Source organism: Dichomitus squalens (assembly GCF_000275845.1).
Source record: "Dichomitus squalens LYAD-421 SS1 unplaced genomic scaffold DICSQscaffold_4, whole genome shotgun sequence".
Classification (NCBI taxonomy): domain Eukaryota; kingdom Fungi; phylum Basidiomycota; class Agaricomycetes; order Polyporales; family Polyporaceae; genus Dichomitus; species Dichomitus squalens.
Window position 1 is genome coordinate 900,757 of NW_006766886.1, and position 23,823 is coordinate 924,579.

At 54.1% G+C, this 23,823-nt stretch overlaps 6 protein-coding genes across 6 annotated transcripts; 2 read left to right on the top strand and 4 right to left on the bottom strand.

The window, feature by feature from the left end:
• Nucleotides 1–2,170: 2,170 nt before the first annotated feature.
• DICSQDRAFT_166902 (alpha/beta-hydrolase) lies at nt 2,171–3,515 on the bottom strand (the record flags this gene model as incomplete). Its single annotated transcript, XM_007362477.1, has 8 exons — nt 2,171–2,274; nt 2,339–2,513; nt 2,567–2,582; nt 2,644–2,879; nt 2,939–2,967; nt 3,028–3,156; nt 3,213–3,325; nt 3,388–3,515. 8 exons carry the CDS (start codon nt 3,513–3,515, stop codon nt 2,171–2,173), a joined length of 930 nt encoding a protein of 309 aa, XP_007362539.1.
• Nucleotides 3,516–4,347: 832 nt separating this feature from the next.
• Nucleotides 4,348–6,540, bottom strand: DICSQDRAFT_166903 (uncharacterized protein; the record flags this gene model as incomplete). Its single annotated transcript, XM_007362478.1, has 22 exons — nt 4,348–4,521; nt 4,579–4,727; nt 4,780–4,837; nt 4,894–4,921; nt 4,973–5,007; nt 5,068–5,092; nt 5,143–5,243; nt 5,293–5,332; nt 5,390–5,405; nt 5,464–5,475; nt 5,533–5,557; nt 5,612–5,643; nt 5,702–5,727; nt 5,779–5,804; nt 5,858–5,875; nt 5,937–5,946; nt 6,003–6,060; nt 6,112–6,166; nt 6,228–6,298; nt 6,353–6,363; nt 6,421–6,459; nt 6,521–6,540. The coding sequence occupies 22 exons, from the start codon at nt 6,538–6,540 to the stop codon at nt 4,348–4,350; spliced, it is 1,029 nt and encodes a 342-aa protein (XP_007362540.1).
• A 2,423-nt stretch (nt 6,541–8,963) lies between these two features.
• DICSQDRAFT_178343 (methionyl-tRNA synthetase) lies at nt 8,964–12,521 on the bottom strand. The gene is made up of 14 exons (XM_007362479.1): nt 12,386–12,521; nt 12,253–12,326; nt 12,159–12,201; nt 12,093–12,100; nt 11,886–12,039; nt 11,791–11,832; nt 11,649–11,738; nt 11,549–11,600; nt 11,145–11,493; nt 11,083–11,090; nt 10,832–11,030; nt 10,615–10,775; nt 10,527–10,558; nt 8,964–10,469 (listed from the first exon to the last, which is right to left on the bottom strand). Exons 1-14 carry the CDS (start codon nt 12,448–12,450, stop codon nt 9,620–9,622), a joined length of 2,127 nt encoding a protein of 708 aa, XP_007362541.1. The 5' UTR covers nt 12,451–12,521; the 3' UTR covers nt 8,964–9,619.
• A 426-nt stretch (nt 12,522–12,947) lies between these two features.
• DICSQDRAFT_52231 (uncharacterized protein) lies at nt 12,948–13,903 on the top strand (the record flags this gene model as incomplete). The annotated part of the gene is made up of 4 exons (XM_007362480.1): nt 12,948–13,055; nt 13,161–13,184; nt 13,240–13,401; nt 13,463–13,903. The coding sequence occupies 4 exons, from the start codon at nt 12,948–12,950 to the stop codon at nt 13,901–13,903; spliced, it is 735 nt and encodes a 244-aa protein (XP_007362542.1).
• Nucleotides 13,904–15,643: 1,740 nt separating this feature from the next.
• DICSQDRAFT_52672 (winged helix DNA-binding domain-containing protein) lies at nt 15,644–16,175 on the bottom strand (the record flags this gene model as incomplete). Its single annotated transcript, XM_007362481.1, has 2 exons — nt 15,644–15,739; nt 15,804–16,175. Coding segments are annotated over 2 exons (468 nt in total), but the record flags the coding sequence as incomplete, so codon positions are not given.
• Nucleotides 16,176–20,942: 4,767 nt separating this feature from the next.
• Nucleotides 20,943–23,723, top strand: DICSQDRAFT_178345 (uncharacterized protein). Its single transcript, XM_007362482.1, has 23 exons — nt 20,943–21,117; nt 21,176–21,214; nt 21,285–21,295; nt 21,351–21,418; nt 21,482–21,536; nt 21,593–21,650; nt 21,703–21,712; nt 21,765–21,782; nt 21,842–21,867; nt 21,917–21,942; nt 21,998–22,054; nt 22,112–22,123; nt 22,179–22,194; nt 22,245–22,284; nt 22,341–22,441; nt 22,500–22,524; nt 22,578–22,612; nt 22,660–22,687; nt 22,753–22,810; nt 22,862–23,016; nt 23,078–23,439; nt 23,499–23,598; nt 23,670–23,723. The coding sequence occupies exons 1-21, from the start codon at nt 21,083–21,085 to the stop codon at nt 23,303–23,305; spliced, it is 1,101 nt and encodes a 366-aa protein (XP_007362544.1). The 5' UTR covers nt 20,943–21,082; the 3' UTR covers nt 23,306–23,439; nt 23,499–23,598; nt 23,670–23,723.
• Nucleotides 23,724–23,823: the final 100 nt, after the last annotated feature.

A 23,823-nucleotide genomic window follows, 5' to 3' on the forward strand; every position in this document is an offset into this window, starting at 1 on the left:
TCCTCGAAGCACCCCAATGCATGGGCACGAGCTACGAGTCACCTCCACCCCGTCCTCGCCTTCAGATCAGATCATGCCACGCTCGTGTGAGCATCACGCCGGTCCCAATCAACGGTAATCTCTCGATGTAGGGCAGCACACACAGCTGTGAGGTCGACTCGAATGTCGACCAGAGGGCTGGGTCTGGGGCTAGAGTCACCGGCGTGAGCGTCTTGTGAGTCTCCATGTCCTCCGGACCCCTGTTTGCTGTGATCGTCTCAACCGTCAGGGTGTTCCCCCTTGAGTGCCCCCTAATGCTTGAATGCGGTCGCTTTCATAGCTTGAAGAGGACTCATTTTTGTAAGACAGCAAGAAGCGTGAAGCTGCTTCGCTGCTATGACCAGATAGAAACACAAACCACCACTTACGACTCGCAGCAGGATCCTGAAACATCGCGATGCAGACCGATTGTCGCCCGCATATTCCACTGGCCTTCACAGGCTCAGCTTGCAGCATAGTGCATGTGAAGAACCTCGCGATACCGACATCAGGTTGACTGCCACTCCCTGAGCCGTCTCTGGCAGGTCGTCTGTCTGCTGGTTCCTTTCTAATTGTCTCATTTAGAGCATTGGTCTATAGGACTCGTGATTTAATCGTTGTGGTAGAACATTGCTTATCGATCATATCGTGGTCATTGGTCAAATATATCAGGCATATAACGTCTCAGGTAATCTCAAGTCCTAAGTGTTACGCCCTGGTTACGGTACTGTCTTGGTGACTTGTAAAAGCACGCTGGTCAAATTCATGTGACATATTGAAAGATCCTCGTCACATTTGGCCAGATGTCTTGATGACTGCACGGCAATACAGGGCAAGTGACAAATAAGCCGTCGGTCGGCGTCCCCAGTGTCTGACGTAGCGTGTTCGGCGTCTAAGTTGCCTTTGTCGGCCCTCGTCCTCAACTTCAATGTCCCGGACTCCGAACGCGTGGCAACGCCCACCGCATCGAACGATGGCTCTCGCGACTATCAGGTCTCACCAAGCACTCCTTCATAGGCCACCGAAGCCATTTCTCTGCCCTGAATGGCCTTGTAACGCTTCCTGGTATCATAGCGGACGTACGACGAGCCTCCGACTTGGAGGGGAACGCATTATATCATCGGCACCTAGGTTCCCCGCGACTCGCAGAACCCTTCTCTCCTCTCCTGTATCCACACGTATCATTCTTTTAGGACGGCTCATGAGTAACCTCAGCCGAGGTGAGACTCTTACACCCAATTACTACGTCTAACGCTGTGCTGGTGTCCGGTACACATCACCAGCGAGATGCAACCACTTAATTATGACGTCTCCTGGAAATTTTCGACTCAAACCATCCTGCTTGCCAGATGCGCCTCTTCCAGGGCTCCCCCCAGCGCCACCCTACCCATGCCCCTTCCTTACAGACGAAGAGATTACGACGTATCTCTTGCCGTTGTACTCTCGAGGTTGGACCGTTCGGCCCTCCAAAACCAGTGGCGGAAACAAGCCAGCTCCTGAACTTGTGAAGGCATTCAGCTTTGAGAGTCGTTCAAATCTCGACGGGTTCATGCTCAAGGTGTCGGAGCTGACACAATCCGAGAACGTAAGTCCTATCGGCATCGCTGCACCCGTCACGTAGGCACACAATGACCGCTCCTTGCAGCACCACCCCACAATCGATGACTCTTCAGATGAGGCTACCAGAACCATCAGAGTGCACACCCACTCGGGGCTACGCCCAGCCTCGCATCCAGGAGAGCGGCGCAAGGATCGGGTCCAACCTGGGATCACTCTTCGCGACATTCGCTACGCATACCTGTTTGAGGATCTTTTTGAAAGATGCGAGGGTGCGCGTTACCGAGAGCTCGAGCGCTCCGATATCCGTGCTCAGCCTACATCGCCAGAGGCTATCGAGGCACGACGGCATCACGTCGGCGAGTAGTATGGTACCCTCATGTACTCACACGATGAACTTCCCTCGTTTAACGTCATACGATGATCCAACGTGATACGCTGGCACCTGATATCTCAACTCATCGAGTCCGTCGTCGCTATGAATTATGACGAGCCTCGTCCGGAAAAGGCTTGAAGCTTTTGACAAGGTATTGTACAGCGGAACAACACAAGACATCAATTTGAAGGTATTTAGATTCTCAAGGCCAGGGCGTCATTAAGATGAACGCACGGGCGGGACGTGGTCAAGCAAGAATTTCTTCATGGCCTCCAACGTCTTATCGTGGGCCGACGTTGTGCCGGGGTACAGATCGAAATGACCTGTGTGGAACGGTGAGGGCCTCTCAGTACTTGACACCGATCCGACCGGGAGGATAAGGCTCACCACAGGGCAAAGTCACAAGCTCGACCTTGTTGGACGCGTCTTTGACCTTCTTTGCCTCAGTTATTGGGCAGAGGCTGTCATGCTCTGCTGCGATGATGATGGTAGGAAATGCTACTCGAGAGGCTGAGGCCGAGGGCGTGTAAAGGGGAAAGTCGAGCATAGCTGATGCGTTGACCTGTCATGAGGGATCAGCGAAGAAGTAGCGTTTCAGGGCCCGGGTCTTCTCACTTCATTCGGGTAGATGCTGGACCGAAGTGTAAACATCAGCACATGAGCTCCCAGGCAGGCATGTACCAGGCACTCACGCATCCCCTTTCACGATGCCAAACATGCCTTCGTAATTATCTGCCCATGTCATGAGGCCCACCTCACCGGGACGGGCGACGGCGGGCATGTATCTAGGGCTGAGCCCGATAGCCTGCTTGAGTAGGTCGGAGATAGCCGCGAACATCGTCTTGATGGATGCCGTACTGATGTGCGGGAAGGGCGTATTGCCCAAGTAGGGGCACTGTGATACAACAGCAGAGACATTGAGGTTTTCCTGAGAAAATGCCGTCAGTTATTTATGCACGACGTCGAATAGGTCGTCTGAGACTCTACCTCGCTAGCAAGGTTGACGACATGACCGCCTATAGTGTAAACAAGGTGAGTTGCTGCTGACGTCCTCTGTGGCATCTCGCTGAACGAACCTGAGAAGCTTGTGCCCCAAAGGATTACCCGCTGGGGATCAAATTCAGGCTGTTGCCTCACATACTTGACAACGGTCCTGTAGTCGTCAAGCTGTTCGGAGACGTAGACAACATGTCTTGGGGTACCGTCTAGGTTATCTAGTGAGTTTTCGTCTACCCCGGCTGAGTCATGAATACGAGCTTACCGGACGTTCCCCACCGTCGGTAGTCAAATACGACAATGCCGTAGCCCATACCGACGAATTCTTCTGCGTACTTACCAAGTCCCATCGACTTGTTGGCGGAGATGCCATGCGCCCTATCACACATGTCATTACATGGCAAGCATGACGTCGCTGATAGGCGTTGGTAGACCCCTACATGACAATGACGGGCAGTCCCTTCGGTTCGGCTCCTGCAGTCTTCGGAAGATACTTCCAAGCGTCGAGATTCCAACCATCGGTTTTCGATGGAATCTTGATGTTCAAGGTCTTCTCGAAGCTGGCCATGATGCAGATGGTGATCTGAGGTTTGAGCTAGATATTGGGCGGATGTGCAGCCCTATGGCCGCAGTCACCACGCATACTCGGAACGTCAGTTTTATTGACTGGTATTCATACAACCTGCCCGGGGGAACCACCAAGCGCCCGGCGATATCACAAAACGGCATGCTATGTCGCGAACGTACCTTTTCGGGAATATCCGCTTGTCGTGAGCACCACCGGTTTGGCCTTGCAGCTCACGAGCACGCGGAGTGGATTTCGTGCTTGAGTATGTGTCGTCGATGTTCGCGTTGCCTGTGACGTGGCGAGCGGACACCAGACAGGCAGGCGGGCGGCATACTAGCGTCCGACTACGGTTCACGGCTCTCGCCGCGACATCAAACCGCCGGTCGCCGCGGAGCGCGTGAAGGCAAGACTGTTAAAATCACCGCTACTACGACACCTGCAATGGTATTCGATCTACGCAGGTTTTAAATGTTTGGACGTTGAGCTTGGCCGGTAAGTCATAGAGGAAGTCACTTGGAGCACTTGCGATATATTGGCAACAAGTGGATACAACATGGCACCGCGACCTATCCCAATCGAAGGGCAGCTGTCTGTGTCTAACCGACCTGACACGGGGGAGATACATCTATATGAAATACTATACGTTCTGAAGAGGGGCGTCGGGAAAGGTGGCAGGGCGATATGTGCAAAGCCAGACTCAGAACGTACGCCGCTCCATGAAGGCATTCACCGAACTTCCTCGGGCGCTCGCTCATGCCGACTAGACGTCAGGAAGGACTAGGATGTGTCGGATGTGCGACAGAAGCAAAAAGAGAGTGATAAGCGACTCGTATCACGACTTCGGGAGGAGCGAAAAGGCATGAACGCGTCGCAAGTCGTCGGCGGAATGTCCTTCGCCGAGGCCACGAGCCTTGCCTCCTGGGGCTGGTTGCGCCCCCAGGACGGCGGGGGCGTCACCACTGTGACTCTCACTTCCGCTCCGGGAGCTTGGCTGGGTGGCGAAGAACTGCCATCGAACGACGTTACTCGACTAAGGCGGAAAACCAAGATGCACCCGACGCACCGAATATTTCCTCAAGCCTGCCAGTCTGCTCGTAGTGTGCTGTGGATGTGTGCGGATGGCCGGGATGGAGTGGATACCAGCAGCGTCTGCCATGTCGTTGCGCAGACTTTCACGAGCGTTCAGACTGGCGATCATGCAGATCGTATACACTGTCATCTATAGTTAGGGGTTGGTTGGGTTATGGAAAAATAGAGCACGCACGTCTTGTACCGATGTAGTAGAAGAACACATAGAAATTGGTGCCCTTCTTAGTGGTGATCTGCACCGTCTGAGCGTCAGCACCGATATTCTCGCGATAGATTGGTACCGTATTACCATGATGAGAGACAGAATAGCGCAGAGGCTACGTACACGTTAGCACGCGCGACGCTATCCCGGAGAATGTTGCGTATACCTAGTCAGGAATCCGGTGTTGATGGGATAGAACATCTAGAGTGGCCGTGATCTGAGCGCGGCAACTATGGAACACTTCGCGAGATAACTGCTCACCAGTCTGTTTATCAAGCGATTGTTCCTAGAAGGCATTGAGACTCGGGTAAGAGCGTGCCGAGCGATAGAACATACCTCGATCCCTTTCTCCTTGACATCAAGAGCAACACGACGAGGGTGATTGTGATGAATATGTCCGAGGCTGCAGTGACAGAACTCAGGGCGACATCGAATTTCTACGAGGCCTCAGCGACCAATCGTTCACTACGCAGGTTGAGGACGTACACTCAACGTTGGTAGTCCAGCTACAGAAACAATTATCAGGCTGTGCACGAGTCGTTCAGCACATATCTATGTATATAGTTGAGCTATTTCGGCGTACGTCTGAGCCATCAAGGCTGACGAATGTGATGTGTTAGCTGTGCCATTGTTGGATGTACATGGGCTGAACCTCACTTATCCCGAGGCCTGAGAAGCAGGTTAGCACCCGTCAATGCATGGCAAGCCTGCGGACGACGAACGTACCAAGGTTCGCAGCGGATACAATGCCCTGGGTAGAGTCTCAGGTCATCATAGCGAAGCAGATGCCAAAGTGAAGGCGCACCAAAACTATGACCAGGATAAGCTGCCTACTGACTGGAATCTCAGCAACGTTAGTGGCGTCTCGGGTTCGGTGAGTCTGTTCAACGCTCACGTCCCCAAATCCTATGCAGGTAGAATCTGGTAGGGATGAATAGGCGCACCAAACCTGAGACACATAGAGAGGCTCACACTTGAACAGCGGCAACCAGACAGGCCTGCAGGTATTTCGGATAAGATAAGACCGACGCGGGGATAAGATAAAGCTTACGTTAACGAGGATCTGAGCCTGTGAATGCGTGTCTGTAGAGTTTAGCTGCAGTATGGCAGTCTAGCGTCGGTTCACTTACATTCCCCGTCCTAAGCCCCGAACGACCCATGAGTGCAAGCTCCACGGGACACACGCATACACGCACCAAGGTAGCACGAGACCGCTGGCAGTGTTAGAACGCGCAAAGACGATGACCTGGAATACTGGTCGGTTTCAATTGCAAGGCCGTTGTGAGAGAAGGGTAATTAACGCACTGGTGTAGGCATAAAGGACGAGATGAAACAGATCCAGGCCCCAAACTAGAGGTACCTGCGTCATGGTGTCCGGCATGAAACTGATAATGGATCATACACGATCCGAAGCAACTTACAACTATCCTTAACAATAGTCTATCATGGCGCCAGTAATTTTGAATGTAGTAAACGAACTGAGAAGTCGCAACTGAAGGCAAAGTTGAGTTTTCTGTGAGCTTTTCATGAGTGCCCGCGCACGCACAGCCGAACAATCTGAAAGGTGTATATCCAATGTCAACGTTGGCGGGTGAATTACGATGAACGACTTACGCTCCGGTGATGCCGAGAGCCGAGAGCACAAGCCCTTGGCTATGAAGATAACACGGTCAACGGTGTTTCTGGAGGCATTAGGGCCGGTGGCGTGACTTACTTGAGATCCACGTCGCTCATACTAAGAGGACCTACTGGCACGACGCAGGGGCATGAACATGACAGGGGTCCTTGCGCTGCCGGGGACGTTTTGTACTGCGGTAACGTCCGTCTAGAAAGCGGGTAGGCCCTGGACCCCATTCGTGCGCCACAGGCGCACAGGGGAACCGACGCACCAGAGCGGTAAGTATCATGTACCGCGTGTACCGATCTTGCGGATGTTACAAATTGAGCCTCTTGGTTCGCTCTCGATCTATCGCGTACCTTGCCAACCTATGGCGATTCGCGATGGTGGCGTCGACCTGGTTTCTGGAAGTATTAATTCTCGGGACTCCTTACATATTGCGAAACCGGCTCGTCCTCTGCCAGGATTCGGTGATGGCGATTTACGGTCAACACTGAGTACTGAGTACCGAGGCGGCTGGTCCATCTGGGCACCCTCCTACACAGCAGGGTGCCCAAATTTGGTACCCCGTGAGAGAACTACCTTGCTCGCGCAGAGAAATGCTGACAGCTCAAGCGCTCTCGGTTGGGATGGTGTTTGCGGCTTTATCACATGCAGTTGATGATTCAATCTTAAGCATACTTCAGATGTTTCATCCTCGTCTAAGAGGGCGCGAATTCGACCGGTTTCCCCATCAAAATAATCCCTACTCCTCCTTGAGACTACCCTGTGATTCTCGTGTCCGTGTTCTACGACACGACTCCTCAGTCGCTGTTTTTGGGCGCAGATGAGCCCATTTGTGCCCGAAGATGAAAATTTAGGGCTCAGTGTCTCAGGTAGCGGGAGGTGGTGATACATTATGCACTCACTAAATAATACATGCATCTCTCGATATAATAATATGTGATTCCTATGCGACCACGAGTGGAAGGGCGCGTCGTCGGAAATTCTCGTTGAATAGGAGGGATTTTTACCCGAAGTACCAAATCGAGGTGGCGGAAGAGCGCCCACTTTGACCAGTCGCCCCCTCTTTCCGATCTCCGCTGATGCTTCCCGAACGACTGGTTCGAGTCTAATCCCAAATGTGCCCCCCGGTCGACGAGGCGATATGCTTACCCGAACATTGGTCCCCCAAAATGAAGCCATCATTGTATTAAGTAACCCCGTACATAGCGACCCCTCAGGCACGTCTGAACCAACAAATCGGAGAGTACGGTTAGCGTCGACGCTATGTATCCACAGCAGAGGAAGCTTGGTCTCGTACCCAGACGTATGGGTGTTACACCCGCACCCCACCACCGCGGTCATCCAGACGTCTGGGGCAGTTTGATAGAGAGGTCGTACCTCCCCCCTTTTTCAAATTCCCGAGCCCGCGTAGAATTCCTGTGGTGCCAAGCAGATTGCCCTGTCACAGGCGCAAAACCTAATGCAAAGCTATCCCTTGGGGGCGATTCACTCACGAGTCCTATCCTCAACACATCTACTGCAATTTCTGTCAAAGTGAGGGGTTCTACTACCAGTTTTACAGCTTGCAAGGCGATCGGGCTGCTCATCACAGCGCTTATCACGGAGCCTGGGCATGTAAGCGCGCAAGTTACTAGTGTGACCCCAGAAGCTACGGATTAAGCGCCTGACACCAGAAGCTACTGACACGCCTCCAGTTCTCGCATTTCCCTGTCAAAAAGTGTGCACAGGTTACACGCAAAAAGACGTACTTCCAAACTATCATTGTCTAAAAGAACGAAGGAAATCGGAAGGGATTTGCTCCCGATACAAGTCAATCTCAGTAGGGTTTCAAGGGTTTACTGACCTTGGTGAGCTGCCACAAAAAGATCTGCAGCGCCGATCTTTCTGTAACTTCGCAAAGTGTTCTGAACATTCTCAATAAACTTTGTTGTTGAGTCTCCGATGGGTTCCGGGTTGCAGTATTCGAAAGATAGGAAGAGGTCTCTTGAGCGTGACATTCAGCCACTGACCGAGATAAAGCTAACTTTCAATCTGAGCGCTTTGACAATGTTGCCCCGGCCAACTTCGCTATCAAATGACTGATAACAGCGGTGTTTCAATCGGCAGTCTTCGGCATTGTGACCATACATGACAATCTATGGGCGCCTTTCCGTCGTTTCTGGGGTCAGACGTGTAATTCCACGATGCTCGAAGCAAACTTACACCGATTGCCTTCATATTTTACAGGTATATACTGTCTAAGATGCAGACTAAGTGTGCCAAGTTCGAGATTTATGGGGGTAGATGCGAGGGAGATATGCACGAAGTACATTCTGGGCCGTCGCTTCTGGGGTCACACTAGTATATAGCTGCTCTACGACTGCCTATGGCTGTTGCCTTCGTAACCAGCTGCTCAACCCACATCATGTCGCAACGTCGTACTTATCTGTCGGATTTGCGAAGGCGCGATTTAGATCGGATGAAGACCTAGGAAAACGCACGTCCAGCCCGGCGGTATATACGAAATCCGGTCTGCTGCGGCCTGGATGTAAGTGGCGTTTGATATTTGGATCATACAAATGCATATAGGCGAGGAGTAAAAGACGGACCGTGAACCTCTCCGTTCGAACAAGTTAGCATTGAGAGTGATCACGGATCGCCAAGAGCCTTATGTGGCGTGGTTGTCAGCCTGTGGCTCCGCAGCCGGTGGCGGGGGTATCTGTTTGGTTGTACATATCAGAATTCCATTCCTAATCTGGTCCCTAACATTCCTCCCAGCGATGACCAGCGCCGGACTCAAAAGCATCGTGACCGCCTATAGTGAGAGGTCTTGGGCGCGCGTTATGTACTGCGGCCAATTTTACGGGGATGCTGATAGATTGATCGCTGAGCCTTCGCAATTTCTCCCAAGGTTCTAATATGTCGCATGATTGACCACCACCTCTTGGGTATGTAGTCACCGAGACACGAGCACTTGACTGCTCAGATACTGACTCGATAGGCCCCAACGGAGCCATGATAGACTGCAAGGTAACAGATAGTAGATTGGCTCGAGCGGATGCATCTATTAGCAACACGCCGGGGTCATTGATACAACAAGTTGCGTACACTGCTTTCGTTTTCTATCCTCCCGCTTGCATGCAGGTCCCCGGGCAGTCAGCGTTGAAGCAACGGACGACCATCAGTGGCCTCGATGTGGTTTGTCACGCCTCAGGCCTCAGGGGTCTGCGCCTTCTGACTCAACTCGGCCAGCTCCGCCTTGAGCCGCTTCAGCTCGTCCACAGCCGCAGCGACCTCCTTGTCGTTCTCCTCGCTCTTCGGCTTCGCCTTGAGCTCCCGCACGACCTGGCCCTGCTGCGCGATCTTCTGCTCCCACGCGAGGACCTCGGATGACTTGGGCGGGGCGTTCGCGGTGGCCTCCGCTGCCGCGGCCTTGTCCGCGGCCTTCTTCGCCGCCGCAGCCTTGCGCTTCGACATCCCGGGGACGACGTGCGTCGCGTCGGCTGCTTCAGCGAGCGGGGATGGTTCTTGTGGTTTGTTGCCGCCGAACTTATCGCGCCAGACGTCGGCCATCTTCTCGTCGATGCGCTTGAACAGGTGCTCCGGCGTGCCGATGGTGTGGCCCGCAAGGAGGTCATTCGAGAGCACGGTAGAAACGGCGCGCGGGGGTGCGTTGAGCTGCGCGAGGATCGCCGCTTCGGTCGAGGGCATGAACGGGTGGACGAGGGCGGTCAAGAGGTAGATGAGGTTGAGAGCGCGGGAAACAACCTGGGCGCAGCGCTTGGGGTTCTCGGTCATGAGCTGCTTGTTCAGGCCAGAGGACTGGAGGTATAGGTTGCCGCGAGCGGATATGGTCATGACAGTGTGCAGACCGGAGCGAAGCTTGACGGCGTCCATATTGTCGACGTACTCCTTGACTAGGGCGTTAATCTCTGTGATGAACTCGGCGTCGTTCTCATCGTTCGGTGAGTATGGCCCGGGCTCGTCGCCGCTGTCGGGGATCGTGCTCTCATACTGAGAGGCAACGAACTTGAGGGCGCGATTTACGAAGTTACCGAAGCTATCAAGAGGGTCAGTCGGTATAGCCATCAGCACAGTCTTGCGCTATGAGACGCACTTGTTCAAGAGCACGTTGTTGTTGGCCGCGATCTGATCCGCATGTCAGATGCTGGTGGCACTGCCAAATTGGACAGAGCGCTACTCACGCAATCGGCCCAAGAGAACATGGCGTCCGCCGTCTCCGGTCTTGTTGAGATTAGGTAGTACCTCCACACTGACGGTGGGATACCCGTCTCCCTTGCTGCAGGCCCAAAAACTCCACGATTGTGGCTCTTCGAGAATTTGCCACCTTCGTAGTTAAGGAACTCTATCGCACGGTACGTCAGATACTACACCCGACTAGCATGCGTCGAACAGACCCACCGGTGGTCGAGAGATGGTGAAGCATGGTCCAAGGGCGACCATCACCCAGCTGGATGGAGGGGAAGTAGATGACGTGGAAGTAGACATTATCCTTGCCCATGAACTGGTACAAGTTCACGTTCTTGTTGTCGAACCACCACCTCTTCCATTCAGAAGTGTAGTTTGCCGTGATGCTTGGGTAACCGATGCACGCGTCAAACTGGACAGGGTTAGCGTCTCGCGAAAAGGACTGTCGTCCAAGTATGGCTTACCCAGACATCTGCAACATAACATGAGTCGTCAAGATCACGCACATGGAAGATAAGATTCGTACAGAAAACTTTGCTCTCCATCCCTTCGTGCTCCTTGCCGTCAACATGGGGCACAGGAACACCCCACGTCAGATCTCGTGTGACCGGACTCGGTCGCAGGCCACCTTTCAGTCGCGCGTCGACGAGCTCCCCATCCCCGTTGATGACAGCATTCGGCGACCAGTGGCCCTTCTTCCACGACTTCCTGATCCATTCTTCTGTACGCGGCTGGAGTTCGTTGAGGCGGACGTACATGTGTGCCGTCGTGCGCGTCGTAACCTTGTGCGTCTTGTCGACGAGACAGCGAGGGTTGATGAGCTCGATAGCGTCGAGCGTACGACCACAGACGTCACACTGGTCTCCTCGCGCGTCCTGGAAAGTGCCGATATCAATGGAGAGCAACGTAGGACAGAACGCAGCAACTCACGTCGGCGCCACAGTGAGGACATGTCCCCTCCACGAAGCGATCTGCGAGGAATCTGGAGTTCTGTAAGTCAAGTTCTCTGGAGCATTCATGTCATACGCACTTGCTGCATCCTTCGCAATATGTCTGCTCCTTCTCCGCTCTCTCCAGGAAGTTGTTCTTAGCGAGATTCAGGTAGATCTCTTGACAGATCCTGGAGGTCACTATGAACGGACGAGACGCCGATTGTGGTATACAAATCTTACTCGGTATGCTTCTGCGTTGACGTTCGGCTGAAGATATCAAAGCTGCGATTGCCACGATAAGTCTGGGGTCACACAGGGTCTGCGTCGTGCCATACCTTAACTCGAACCACTTGTACGTCTCCACATGTATCGCGTTGTATTTGTCGCATAAAGCTCTAGGAGTGAGACCTTCCTTCAGGGCCTGTGTCTCCGTTGCGGTACCGTATTCGTCTGTGCCACAAACGTAGAGCGTTTTCCGATTGCGAGTGCCTGATTAGAAGTTTGAGCAGGCAGGCGATCGATCTCACTGGTGGGGAACCTACGGCTATAACTGTTGCAGACATGGCATCAGCATAGACTCATTTCCACGTGTGCACAAGCATCCGTACCGAGCAAAAACATCCGCGCTGAGCGTACTTCCAATGATGTTCCCTGCGTAGAGCTCGTTTGGAGGCCTATGTAAAAGGATACTTGCACACATACCGAGATGGGGAACATTGTTGCAGTACGGCAACGCAGATGTGATCAAGATGTTTTCTTCTCCAGGGACTGGGAGACTGTGCGATGACCGGTGAGGACCCCGCCGATCGCAAGACTCATTAGAACGCGCTCGTACATGGATTCCCCAGGCTTGGGTATCGCGCGTAACACGTCCTCCGCCTCGCGAATCTTCTGGACCATATTCTTCTATTGCTTCTATGCGATCTTGGTTGACCCAGTGGGCGATGAGAAAGTCAGGCGACAGGGAGGGGGAAAGCGACGGGAAGTATTGCGGTAAGTAGCCTGCAGCAAGTATGGAGAGATCCTATCTACCCGTCGCCTGACTCGATATCCCCACGTGCGCAGGCCGCATCGCCACCAGCCCGGGTTAGTCGGACTCTAGGCTCTCCGTTGGTGGTCGGATGGATGTGCGGTCGCTCTACTCATGGGCTCGGTCTGCCCTAATGTCATCTGGGCATCGAAAGCTCCCGGCCGAAATACGAGCGGTCGTGGCTGACAGCGAGGACGTCATGCCTCCGCCGTGATGGTCCCACCTTATCTAATCTTTCACCTACGAATATCAGAAGACAGTAGCCGACTGGGATCCTGGGTTAGAATGATCTGGATGGGCTGCTCTTTGCACTCTTTCCGACCGGACTCGTTTCACCAAGTAGCGGGGGAAGGCTAGGGACTGGGATATGTCACACACAGCCTTCTTCTATGGAACTCTTCTTCATCCCTCGATTCTACGGCGAGTGATCGGCCATGAAGGCAGCAGACTGCAGATATGTCCGGCACTGCTTCTTGTGAGTACACAATGAACGGAATGTGGTTAAGCAGCAAATTTGCCACCGTCCAGTCTCATCGTATGTCGTTGATGAATTTGCCCCATGTTCACTTCTATCATGCAGGAACATACTCGTCATAAGATACGAGTGAGTCCTGGAGATTGTCCTCGATTGCTTCGGGCTTGCGCTCATGGTGGATCAGCACGCAGACTATCCGGCGGTGCTGCCATTCGAGAAGAGCCGAGAGCTTTTCCTAACCTCTGGGCACACTGAACCTCCTGCGAACGAGCTGAACGTCCGAGGCAGCCTCGTGACAGGACTCAACGACAATGACATCGCCCTATTAGACCTCTTTGAAGGCGACGTACGTACACGGCGCTCCTGATTCTCCGCCCGAACCTGATGGACGCGTCCTTCCTTCTCAGGAATACACACGCGAGAATGTACTCGTTCACCCCTTAGGACCTCTGACCTCCCTGTCGCACACGCCTCCTCCACGCACAGCAATTCCAAACATCGGCTCTTCCCCCTCAAACGCCGCTACCGACGCCTACATTGTGCCGCTGAGAGCCCCTGAGCTCCCTCCCCTCGACGCTCTCCCGCCACCACTCCCCGCGCAAACTTACATTTACGCGGGGCCTCTCAGAGACCTTAGCCCAGAGCTTTGGTCATACGAGGATTTCGTCCGGGAAAACGCGTGGAAGTGGGTCGGGACGGGAGCGCGTGATAACGAGTACTACGTCGAGGTGGATAGGCGGCGGGATATGGATGGCAAGACGCTAAAGACGGAAATCGTCGACACCGGCAGCGTCCCGGGATCGGACGAGGTTGGTGAAGCGGTGGCGGTAGAAATACAAGGTCCATGATGCGACGAATCATCTGTGTAGGTGTACATGCAGAATACAATGGGAGCATGTGGCTCAGTGGCGGGATCAAGAACGAGCTATTTGCGGTAGACGGCCGATACTCGGAACAGCCGGTAGCATATCTGGCGGTCGTCTCTGGCGCGGCCCATGTGTTATTGTGGGCCTCCGTGATTGTGTTTGGTTGCATGCCCTTAGGAATATAAATATTGCATGGGTCTGATATATTGACAGAGCTCCTACACACATTTATAGGCAATCCTATGGGTTTTACACGGTACATAGCTAAGTTGTCAGCGCATTCGTACAGACATGTTAGAGGGAAAGCACAGAGAAGGACAAGCAGAGATAGCTGGATAACGGTTTAGAACGAGGGGAACAGATTTCACGGACAAGATTTGCTACTTTGTACTGGAGACGAGAATGAGACGGAGAGCATATGCAAGAGATTCTAGAGCGGTCTGAACAAGAGGCAACGCTGAGAACAAGGGGCTAATCAAGACAAGCGGCGCGAAGGATAGCGTAAGAGCCGTGACAGGGAAAACAATGGCACGTAGATCGAGATAGACTAGCAGTAGATTGGGAAAACATGGCTTATTGTTTCGCAGAGAGAGTGGAATAGCGGGGCAAACAGAGAGGAAAAGCGGCAGATAGCTTGACACGCCCGAGAGCGACATCGATAATGACGAAACTAGAGTTTGGGGTTCGATATCAGAAAAGACGAGAAGATCATAGGCTGTCATGTACGTGATCATGAGGGGCTTCGTGTATGGGGAGCATCGATGTTCTGGTTCTATTTCCCAGACGCACTGGGCTTTGTTCTGGTGTCTTCCGGCGCAAAGCACAGTGGTCAGGGCGTCTTGATGACTGGAACCAGGAATTTTATCCCCGCGAGCGCGACGACTCCGAAGAGGAGCTAGCCCGGCGGCCGCTATGGGACGGGCCCTGCACGAACTGTTGTTGCTGTTGCGGCATCAGGCCCGACGGGCCGGCCCCAGCTTGCATACCATGCGCACCATATCCCCTGCCCGACACGAACCGGCCGCTATTATCCCTGAACTGCTCCGAACCTTGAATCGGGGGCAGTAGGTGATAAGATGGCGCGAGACGCGCATCGTGTTGCATCTGAGAGGGCGGAGAAAGATTGTGGGCGCGTGTGAGCGTGGGACCTGTGTTGCCGCCCATGCCTCGAGAGTGCGGTAGCGGCAAGTATAATTGGCCTCCTTGGTAGGATTGGCTGGTCCCAGCCTGCCATCCAGACTGAGGCGCGCGGCCGCCGCCCATGGATGGTTGTCCAAATGTCACGGAGTCAGGCGCAGGAAGTCCGAGCGACGGCTGACCAAACGAGGGCTGATTGAGAGTGGCGGATAGCTGGCGCGAACTTTTGGCACTGGTCTGGGCGGGCAAGGGGGTCATGTCCACGGCCTGGCGCGCGTGCCGCCCTTGAGGGGGAAACTGTGGCCCCTGCATGTAAGGAGAATTTCCCCGTCTAGCCATGCGTGTCGCTGGGCGAGACGTCATCCGTCCTTGGCCGACCTGGTGTCCCTGAAGCAGGGGATCGATAGGCACGTCTTGGGGCGGCTGCGAAGGGGAGGGGAAGCCTTCGTCCTCCTCCTGGGAGCTCTCAGCCTCATCCGGCGGAGGCAATCCTGCCGCCTCAGCTTCCGCACGAGCACGCAGCTCCGCTTTCGTCGGTCGCTTGTTACGCTTGCGGGGCCGCTTCGTGCCTGCGCCGAGGGAATAGTCCACGACCCAGTAGCTGCCTTTCCCCGGCTCCGTGATGGGCTTCTGGATCCTCCGGAAGCACTTGTAGAGGGAGAGATTGTGTCGAATGGAGTTCTGCGGATGGATGTGGGTCAATGTGTAAGGCGGGTGCACACATACACCGACAATGATAACGCACCTGCCACGACTTGTCGTCTTTGTTGAGAGCGAACCATTCAAACCTCTCCTCTAGCGCCTGATAGATTTCTTGTAGAGTCAACCGTTTGTTCGGGCTGCCGAGGATGGCCAACTGAGAGAGCGTAGGGATTGATTGACCAGGGCGTTGACCGGGGGCCGGGTCAGGGAGAGCTCTGAGGCTCAGCTCCTGATCAGGACTGAGGCCGAGAATCCTTCGCACTTCGGCATCGGAAGTCGGAATGTAAGCGTCGTCGCCAGAACGAAGCGGAGAGTTCGACGAGCTGGCGAAGGCGTACGCGTCCTGGGACTGTGGCGCGGAGGGGGACGGGAGATGAATACGCGTTTGCCCGGGGATGACGGCGTCGTGCCGCATGTCCCGGTCAAAGGGGTGCTCATCTGACTGCATGGGGAGTAGCTGTAGCTCGGGGGAAGGGAAGTTTGGCGGCTGGGCGGGCTCGGGTGAATCTATTCCCAGCGGAACCTGAGGCATGCCCACAGATGGGTACGTGTGCGTGCGTGGGCGGTAGTAGGCTTGGTCTGGTTGGCGGGGGTCCGTGCCGATGCGAGCGTGTTCCATACCAACCCTACGGAAGTTCTCGTCATAGGCAGGGTAGTGCTCAGGATTGTAGCCGGGAATGGGGCCAACGCGCTGGCGAGGGGGAAACGCGTCGCCCATATCAAAGACGGAGTGTTGAGGGGGTGTACCGTTGCTTACGACGCCACTCGACGCGCTCCCTTGGCTACTAACACTCATTCCGCCGCTCTGGTCACTTCCCCCGCTCCCATTCGACCCCGTGGGGCTACTCTCGCCACTGCGCCGCTGGAAAGTAGGCTGCGGTGTGCGTCAGATTGAGAAAACTCTTGATCAGATAAGAACATGGTGTGCGTACCGGGTACATGTTCGGCGGTGACATCGACGGAGGAATATTGGCGTCGAAAGGTTGAACAGTGGGGTCATAGAGCACATCGGGGCCAGGTTGTACGAAGGTGGAGGCTCGGGTAGTGCTGGATGAGCCTGGGGGTACGTAGGGGGAGTCGTCCACGTAAACTGTGGCGGGTTGAGGTTGGAGACGAGTGTGAGGGTAATGAGGCGGATTTTGGACCTCATACGCCGGGCGGGAGACGCCGAAGACCGATGGAGGGTGATCGGTCGGGTGGGAACGCTGCGAACCACTGCCATCGTCGCCAGATCGTGAATCAGAGCCAGAGCTCTGGTGACGACTTTGGGGGTCTGGAAAACTCGCAGAGGACGGCAATGTAGCAGAAGTGTTTGTGGTGAGCGCATAGAAGCGCCTCAGAGAAGCGTTTGTGTCCATCTTTGGTAATGGCCGGATACGGGAAATCGCGGGTGCTGGTCAACGTGAGAGCCGGTAAATCGCTCAGAGCGCCGAATGTATACTCCCCGTTTCGGCGAAAAAGAGAGGGACGGTCTGTGCGAACCGACAAACAGAGCGTAAATCTGTGGGCGTCGGTGGGTGTACCCTGGGGAGGAGTGCCAGCGTGGGCGTCGGGGAGGACTCACCATTGTCTACATCATCTTCTTCTCTTGACTAGCATCATATTGTGGGCGAAGAGAAAGGAGGGTGCGCAAGAGGTCAGGTTGCGCCGAGCTGTCTAGTCTCATCACTGTGCCACTCGGTGCCTCCCGGCTCTCCTTTATCCTCGGTTACACGACCCTGTGCCTACAAAGCATGTTTGATATCCGCCACATGCACTAGGGCGACAGCAGGATTTATTACGCCGTCTCGTCTCCCGAGGACTGCAATCGCGGTCCTTCCTCGCAGGCTCCAATAAGGCAAGTGTCCCTACACGTACCGTTTGCTTGCACCAGAGACGAAGACCGCTACTCTCTTACAATCCATCGAAGAGGAGTCTATCGAGTGTGCAGATGCGCACACTCGATAGACTCCTCCTTTGCATGGCTGAAGTGAGAGCATGGCAGTTTGGGAGCACGCACCTTGGCATCGCAGATCTTTTGCTGGAAGGCGTCTGACAAGCGTCCAGTCTGTACCCGCAGGACACAGCTGGCGACAGTACTTCTGGATTTTTTTCTAGGCTAGACCCGCGCCGAACGGGTCGGGACAATATCTCTTGAGACGTCGTGCCCCTGCCGCAGTACTGCATTAGACGCCGAGTCCGCTGCACCAGGACCAGGCTGAGTGCCCTACGGCCGGCGGGCCGATAGATTTCCTATAGGACTTCATCGGCGTGTATAGCCATGGCCCAGTCACCTGGAGGCACCAGGGATGGGGGGATGGAGCAAGCTGGCGAGGGGTGGATGGTAGGGGAAAACAAGCATAGGTGGTGCAGGCGTCCGCACATTCCGCGAGTGTGACGTTCTAACTGCTGCACAGCATTAGTTCCGGTCTTCCTCCTTTCTACTTCTATAGCTATGAATCTTGCTCACTGGCATACTTGGTCCTGGTCGCTATGCCCGGATCACCACAGAGGGCTCCCTGGGACGAGAATCTGGTGAACCGGCCTCCGTCGCGTCGCCCGGATTATACTGCTTCCCTCTCGTTTTTGCTTGGGCCTTCCATTGCGGTCGCCTTGTGTAGGGCTGCCCACTTCACCGCATATATGCGGCCGTATCAGTGCGTCGACCCAATGTCGCTGCCTCCTGGCAACCTAAACCGCGAAGGGTCTCAATGTATGGTAATCTTGCGCTTTCCCGTGCAGAATTTGTCTCGGCGAGGTTCAGGTGAGTTCCTTACCCATTGCCGTCTCGACCCCGTCCCATTACCATTCTATCAACTCGTGACAGGAAGCTGCTCGCCTCCAGCTTCTCCCTTGTGACCTTGTCGTGCAACCGGGACTCCCCCGCCCCGCCTATCACTAGTACATCATTATCCTCCCTATCCCAAGTCTTTAGCCTATGGGGCATAACTTCACCGTCCTCGATACATCAAGCCGAATATATGCGGTACACAATCCGACTTAGCCCGTACGACGGCCTTTTGCGTTGGGATCAATCACACCGACAGGAAGCTGCAACGCGACGCCTGACCACGAGGACTATCAGCCTATACAACCACGGGTGAAGATGATGCACCTCCTCTTTCGAACTGCATCCTCGAACTTAGGTTGATGGCAAACTGAGTACAGGATATCTGGTGAGCACATATTTCCAATGTCATCTTGAACGTCTGCGCGCACAATCCATAGATTGCCTCCTCCATGAACCTCCCCCCCCCTTCGTCATCATGACTCCATGTTCATTCTGTACACGTGGTGCTACTTGTCGGTGTTCTGTAAGTCTTCGTTTATCATTGCGTTTCTTCCTCTCGCGCTGGCGGTTTGCACATGTAAACCCTCTTAAGCCAGACCTAGTTACCGCGCGCGATCCCGCCCCAGTGGGTTTGGGGTCATCGGATGTCACGGCCTAGAGAGATACGAGGTTCAATCTACCTGTCTTTCAAGTTTGAAGGACCAAACTCCATTGGGGAGGGAGCGCGCCCGCGATAAGTAGGTCTGGGTTAAAAGGGTTTCTACTGTAACTTTGATGCCAGTCGTGTACTGTACTATAGAATGAAGTATTGATTACAGTCTCTTCGCCGTACTAGCACGGAGCACCCGTTGCATCCACTGTACCTTAATGACAGAGCATATATGTATCCCAAACCAGAGACAACGCACATGCGGCCACTTTCCTCGGTCGACGCCATCCCACAGTGACCTCAATGTGCATTAGCGCCCTTACATTCGGCCGTCGTGGGCATCGAACACTCAAGCACATGTGTACTTCAGCCCACGAACGGTCAAGTTGACATGATGGAACATCAAGCAGCAGAAACATCATGCAACACATAATCTACACGAACTAGAACCTTCAAACTACAGCTAATAAATGAACCTTCTATTATCTGATGCACCGAGATTCCAGTCGACTGACTGGTCCCAAAGGCACCTCAGAAATAAGAAGGGAAATCCCCCGACGACACAAGCCGGTAGTGCAGTGGCAAGGTCATCGCGTCCCCGCGTTGCAAGCAGTGCACGGGGAACAAGGGCTGCAAAAATTAGATAACCAAAAATGAAGGCGGTGCCTTCATAATAGTGGTTAAACTATTAAGAACAGATACTACACTTGATCTAAGCCAAAAGGCCAGAGTGGTAAGGAAACAACGATGCCAGGCGGGGGTTGATATACCCAGCGGCGAGTGCGCACGGACCAGGTGGCGGCGCGTGTTATGCGCGCGCAGGTCTCTTCACAGGTGACAGAGCCCAGCGGCTCCCTCGACCAAGACCGACCTCGCGTAGAAGTTGTCAGCGTGGATGTTCTCGGGATGGCCTCTGATACACCTGATAATTGATGGCGCACTAAGACCTGTCGATTTGTCGGGGAAAAGTCAATCGCCGTCGCCCATCTTGCGCATGCGTACATTGGCTCCTGTGTATACATCTTTGAATTTCAATTCGCCGTCTTCCAAATTATCATTTCTGCGCGTGCGAGGCCATGACCTTGCAGCTACGTTTCGCGTTCTTACCTCGTCCACACGATAAGCGGTGTGCCACCCAGCGCTCAGTAAGCAACCCTCATCATTCATACCGCAGTAGGATGGAACCATTTGTGATGTTGCAAAGTCCCGTGGACGCAATCTATCAAACGTTGGGCCACCCTGAATCCCGGATATGGCCATATGTACCGTATGGGTCGGCAAGGTGTCGACGGCGCACGAGAAATACGCGTTCATCTAAATTGACCTCTTCGGCACCCACACGTTGTCACGGATGAGGTGCATGGAAGACCACGGAGTTTTTCCCGCTCTTCCTTGCCCTGGCCAATAGCCCGGAGCGTATCGAGTCTAAGACCAGAGCACCAAGGGTCCTTCTTGTCATTGAGGTGCAGCTGCATACGGCAGGGACTGCTACGTGCCCCTGCAGCTCACGATGGCGGAGACGGAATGTGCTGTATCACATGTTGGCAGGTCGGTGACAGCGAGCCGACGACTCGGAATATGGTCCTATGGCTGCGCCGTAAGTTGCACGCGTCATGTCCGGATAAGCCGTGTTGCATTAGGACATTAGAGCCCACTTACGTACGCGATGCAATTGGATAGACTACCATTATATCGGCGCTGTCCGGCAGGCTACTGAGAGCAGCGACCACGGCGTGGGCGCAGTTGCGCATCCCAGGGCCTCGCTTCTCTTCCGTCGACGCTTCCCCAGCCCGTCTCATAGAGCTCTACATCCATAAAGGCGGAGCGGACAGGCCGTTCCGTGCCTCCCAGAATCCGTCCTCTCTTGTCACGGAGGAGCCCCCTCCCACCTCCCCATGTAGCCATGGCCGATCCGACTGGCGTCGATATAGACCTGACGTGCGTATACTCACAACACTTGAGATCCCGCACGCGTTCGCTGACTGCATCGTTGCAGGCTGGGTGTCATCTTGGTAGGTCTGATAGTGACAGCAGGGTGCGTTCCAGCGATGGAGATCTCGAATGCGAAGGCGCTGCTGACATCGGGTCCCCGGGTCCTCAAATAGCTTGCTTGGCGGTATGTCCCCTGCGCCACAATACCAAGTTTGTATCTTGAGTTCTTCGTGCGCCAGTCACGACTGCGCAGTCCGGGTCCTATTTCGTGCACTTTCCCCAGGATCGACGGGCGCTGAAGATTCTGGTACGTTTAGGGTCGAAGGAGGGATATGTCTTCGTAACGCTCAACGAACACCGACTTCACTAGGTCATCGCGGTGTGGCTCCTCGATGTCACGCATCTCGGTCTCTACCTGTCCACGAGTCTGTCTCATGAACCCATCTTCTCCATGACCATCTCGCTGATGCTCATAGTCCAGTGTATACCTATCTTGTCAAGAAAGAGGGTCTGCATTTCGGTCAAAAGCCTCTCCCCTGGTGAGTCTACCATTGACTATCGTATCATGCCGATCCTCAACCGGCGCTGTAGGACTGCAAATGTGAGTCTGCATATATAATTACTAGGCGAAAGTCTGAGCCGTGTCTCCACAGGCTCAATTGCTAGTGAATGTACACATCTCACGAGTCGTATCTTGTGCCCGGTCCGTCTTGACATTTCCCGTCCACAGGCGTGTGGTATCAGCCTAATTCAGTCGTGAGTTCTTCTAGTCATACTGCTATCTCCCAGCTAATCATGTTCCAAGGTTCTACGCATCTCGCATATGGCAACGTATGTTCGATGCCTACGGACTATCTCCGAGACGAGTATCTTGACAACGCGATAGTTAGCAGGATGAGGCTGCTACTTGTGATCATGGGGTTGTTTATTGCGACGACATGGCGTGAGTCATCAATGGTTGCTTTGTAGTCTTTCTCTAACCTGCAGTCTTGATGCGCAGTCCTATCCTTCGGTGAGCTCGCTTTGATGAGATGACATCACCATAATCCCTGACCTCACCTTCGCAGTTCTATTCGTTAAGACGTACGTCCACACACGTTCTCTGCGAATTGTTGATTGATATTCCTCACCAGTATCACGACTAATACCGTGGCGGAGTACGTCCATCTGGAAGTGCGTAGACGTTCTACGCTATCATGAACGCCAAAATACTAACCGCAGAATCGTAGCCTTACGACATTACCATGAGTGCTATGACTGCATCCACGGACGTGCTGCTGTGTGGCGCGTTGGTCGTCTTGCTGACGATGTTCCGTAAGGATACCCAGGGGTGCGTGATTATCTCACATGCATGCGACGTGAGGGAAACCTGACCTCCGAACCTTTAGGGCGGATCGTCTCATCAACCGGCTGGTCCGTAGCATCTCCCGATCATGGTCGGCCGAAGCGAATTGACGTTCACATAGCTCATATTCACCGTTAATACTGGCTTGCTAACTAGGTCAGTTTTATCATCTCCAGCCACCTCTTCTGTCTAACCGTTTTCAGTGTCCATGCCATCATGTCTGTAATCATGGTATGGCTAGTCGTCGCATCTCGCATCTTCCAGAGCGTGTCCCGACCGACCCTTCATACGTGCAGGTCGTCTCCCTTCCCCAGACGTCTCTATTCGTGATGTTCTACTACATCGGCACACGACGTGAGTATCCATAGGGATGTTCTTGAGATCTTCAGCTGAAACAGACAAAAGTGTATTCAGTCTCATTGTTGGCCACGCTCAACGCTCGCATCGAGCTCAGAATGCAAGCCGAGCGCATGGGAGATCGATCGCTTCCAGAAATCCCAGTGACAGCCCCGCCCCTCGGTCTCACGAACAGGAAATCATCACAAGCACAAGCGACCGTGGTGAGCGTCTCCTCGCCGTCACTTCTTCCAAAGCCTGGCCCCTGAACATAGATATCTTCAGCTTCGCCGAGGCGACAAATCCGACATCCTAGTGACCATGCCTTGCAAGTCGGAGACGGCGACGATCACAACAGGCGATGGGTCGAATCCGACGACGCTGAATCCGGCGCCACCGCGAATATTCTGCGAGGGCAATCGATGCTACGTCGTTCCGGATGGGGAGTTCAAGTCGTTTTGGACACCAGACTTCCTTGCGGACTCGGCTCCCGTTCTGGCTCTCAGTACATAGCACTTCATCTGACGTAGCTCGCCACGTTCCCTGACATAATGTACCTCGTGCCGCGGTTTGTGCGGGCACAAGGATGGCTTTCCGTGTCCTGTTTACGTTGAAGGAGCGCGGCTGCTTGTCGTCCCACCCTATAGGTAGGACCATCAGATAGCTGTTTTATTCCCCATAAGGAAGTACTGAAGTCGCTCGACAGCTGGTCAGGCCCACGACCAGGGTTGTCGTTGAAGACCCCCATAGCAGGTCCTCAGACCAGACATCCTCCGCCCACCGCCTTCCGTTTACCGCCCTTAGAGGTGCGTTCTTGATTGCTATTTGACATACTCGCGAAAACACTGTTATTTACGAGTCCTGGCTGATACACCAGGGCGGGGCGCTTCGGGAAAGGAGTTCGGGGCCTTGGTTCCTAACATGTACAAACAGCTGTCAATGGAACTGTAGCAACGCTTGGCCTCATGTTCACTTGTGTTCCATTCATGATCGTCTCGCAAAATTGGCGGCTTAAAGACTGCTCCGTCCCG